Genomic DNA, 2,076 nt, shown 5'->3' on the forward strand with positions numbered 1-2,076 from the left:
AATCTGATTTGTCTCATCTGAAAGTCTTTGGATGCATTGCATATGTGCATGTGCCAGATGAGCTGAGAACTAAGCTGGATCCAAAAGTGAGAACATTATTAATTAATTATTAATTAATAATTAACGGAAAGAGCTTCATCGACGTCAACAGTGAGAACATTATTGCCATAAAAACAATAGCGCCGTGACTCCCACGAGAAGCATGCACCTACGTCTCAAATAAATACAAGCTGCTTTGAGATTGCAGGTATAAGCTGTAGTACTGTCGAGCTTGTTAGAAGACATGGCCAAGACCCACGAGCTAAAAGTTCCCGTGAGCCATCCTGCATCCTTCGTGTGGCAGACTTACATCAAGAACTTCCAAGTAGCCTTGCCCACTATCATGCCTGAGGTTTACAGCGCTGTCGAATATCAGGAAGGCCCTCCTCTAGCGCCCGGCGGCGTGGTGTTCTTCAAATACAACAACAATGGTAAGCAACAAGCTAGATTTCTTTTTTCTCTTACTACCTTCGGAATTATACATTAATCTGGTGCACTGGACTCTCTACTTCTCGCAGACTTGACTAACACCAACTAGTGGTGAGGCTCTCAGAGACATGGATATATATATATATATATATATATATATATATCCATGTCTCCCATATGTATATATATATATATATATAGGATCTGAACTTGGGACCTCCCCTTCGGGAGTCACAAGCCCCACAAACATTACTTATCACATCCTACGTCCATAACCACACAAATGCTAAGAAAAGAACAAATGCAAGCATGTATTTACTTTACTTTTGTGTCAACTTCATGTTTCAAGACATAAAGCAAGGTCTATCAAAGAAGGAGCTTAACTTTTGACTATAGACACTAATATGAAAATTTCCTATAATTGCTTCCTAAACTCATAATTTTTAACCATGTCTTTTTTGTTCATATCCTCTTGAATCTGGAGGGTCTTTCCATGGAATGAGAGTGGACCAATTAGGGCCTTTTCCATAAATCATGACCACACTAGTCTATCAACCAAACGTGTAAAAGTGAGGTTGCATATTTGATTATATTGGAAATATGTTATTGCATACTTTATTATTGTTTGAGTCACCAATTAGATTGGCATATTTCCTTTGGAATGACCAACCCAAAAACATAACTTCTTATTTTGTTAAAGGCTTTTTTTTCCCAAGTGTTGGTTATTTATGGTCCTTGCATCATATAGGTGTCTTATTAATTAGACAACAATTTGTTCATTTGTTTTACAAGTTTGTTTACACTTACTTTGTAGCTTTCAAGCATTATGATTACTTAAAAGGCAAATGGGAAGTCGTGGACCATGACAACTACTATGCAAAGATGAAGATGTTTGAGGGAGGGGCTCTTGGCAAGCACTTTGCAAGCTTGGCCTACTCATTCGAGCTCTTGCCTGGGCCCGATCCCAAGTCTTGCATCAAGATGTGGACCCTCTACTATGAGGACATTGGCGAACACACCTTCCACGATATCCTGAAGCAAGAACTCAATATTTGTGGTCAAAACCTTGAATCCTATTTTACCAAGGGCACTTGACAACTCATGCCATCCTTTAATATATCATCTTATATAATAAGAAATAAGATTGTAACCATAAACTCACAATCTACATGATCTTATAGATGGAGCTTATATAAGGATTGCTTGTACATATTTTGTTCTATGGTGTGTATATATATATATAATAAGTGATGTTGTTTGTACCCAACTTATAGTAAGAATAATAGGTGATCCTTTCAAATTTTGAAGATTTCAACAATATGTAATAAATAGTAAGATTTGGACATTCTGTAATAAATAGTAAAAGTAAGGAACTTTTCTTAAAATTTTGTACTTCATTAGGAAGACATCTCAAGAGGTACTCATAATAGTCTTTAATGTGGGGTACATGTTTACACTTGTGATTATAAACTACCATATTATGGATGAGCTATAATCTCCATTATTTTTAGAAAACTACATATGTTCATACATCCCAAGAAGAAGATTTAGAAAACTTGTACCGTAAGCTATGTACCCAAAGTGGCCAAGTAGTATTTGGGAACACCT

The 2,076-nt window shown here is 36.4% G+C and overlaps 1 protein-coding gene across 1 annotated transcript; it reads left to right on the forward strand.

Annotated features, from left to right (window-relative positions):
* The first annotated feature begins 216 nt into the window (after nucleotides 1-216).
* On the forward strand, nucleotides 217-1,678 carry LOC147622059 (major pollen allergen Bet v 1-K-like). The gene is made up of 2 exons (XM_086823666.1): nucleotides 217-470; nucleotides 1,283-1,678. Exons 1-2 carry the CDS (start codon nucleotides 284-286, stop codon nucleotides 1,561-1,563), a joined length of 468 nt encoding a protein of 155 aa, XP_086679792.1. The 5' UTR covers nucleotides 217-283; the 3' UTR covers nucleotides 1,564-1,678.
* The last annotated feature ends 398 nt before the right edge of the window (nucleotides 1,679-2,076 follow it).

This window comes from Cibotium barometz, chromosome 29 (genome assembly GCF_041138505.1).
Source record: "Cibotium barometz isolate CiBa-2024 chromosome 29, ASM4113850v1, whole genome shotgun sequence".
NCBI classification, from domain to species: Eukaryota; Viridiplantae; Streptophyta; class Polypodiopsida; order Cyatheales; family Cibotiaceae; genus Cibotium; species Cibotium barometz.

Bases quoted from the DNA above. Each gene is read 5' to 3' on its own strand.
- LOC147622059 (XM_086823666.1), top strand. From the start codon at position 284: ATGGCCAAGACCCACGAGCTAAAAGTTCCCGTGAGCCATCCTGCATCC. The intron at 471-1,282 runs GTAAGCAACAAG...CTTACTTTGTAG, and splicing joins CTTCAAATACAACAACAATG to CTTTCAAGCATTATGATTAC.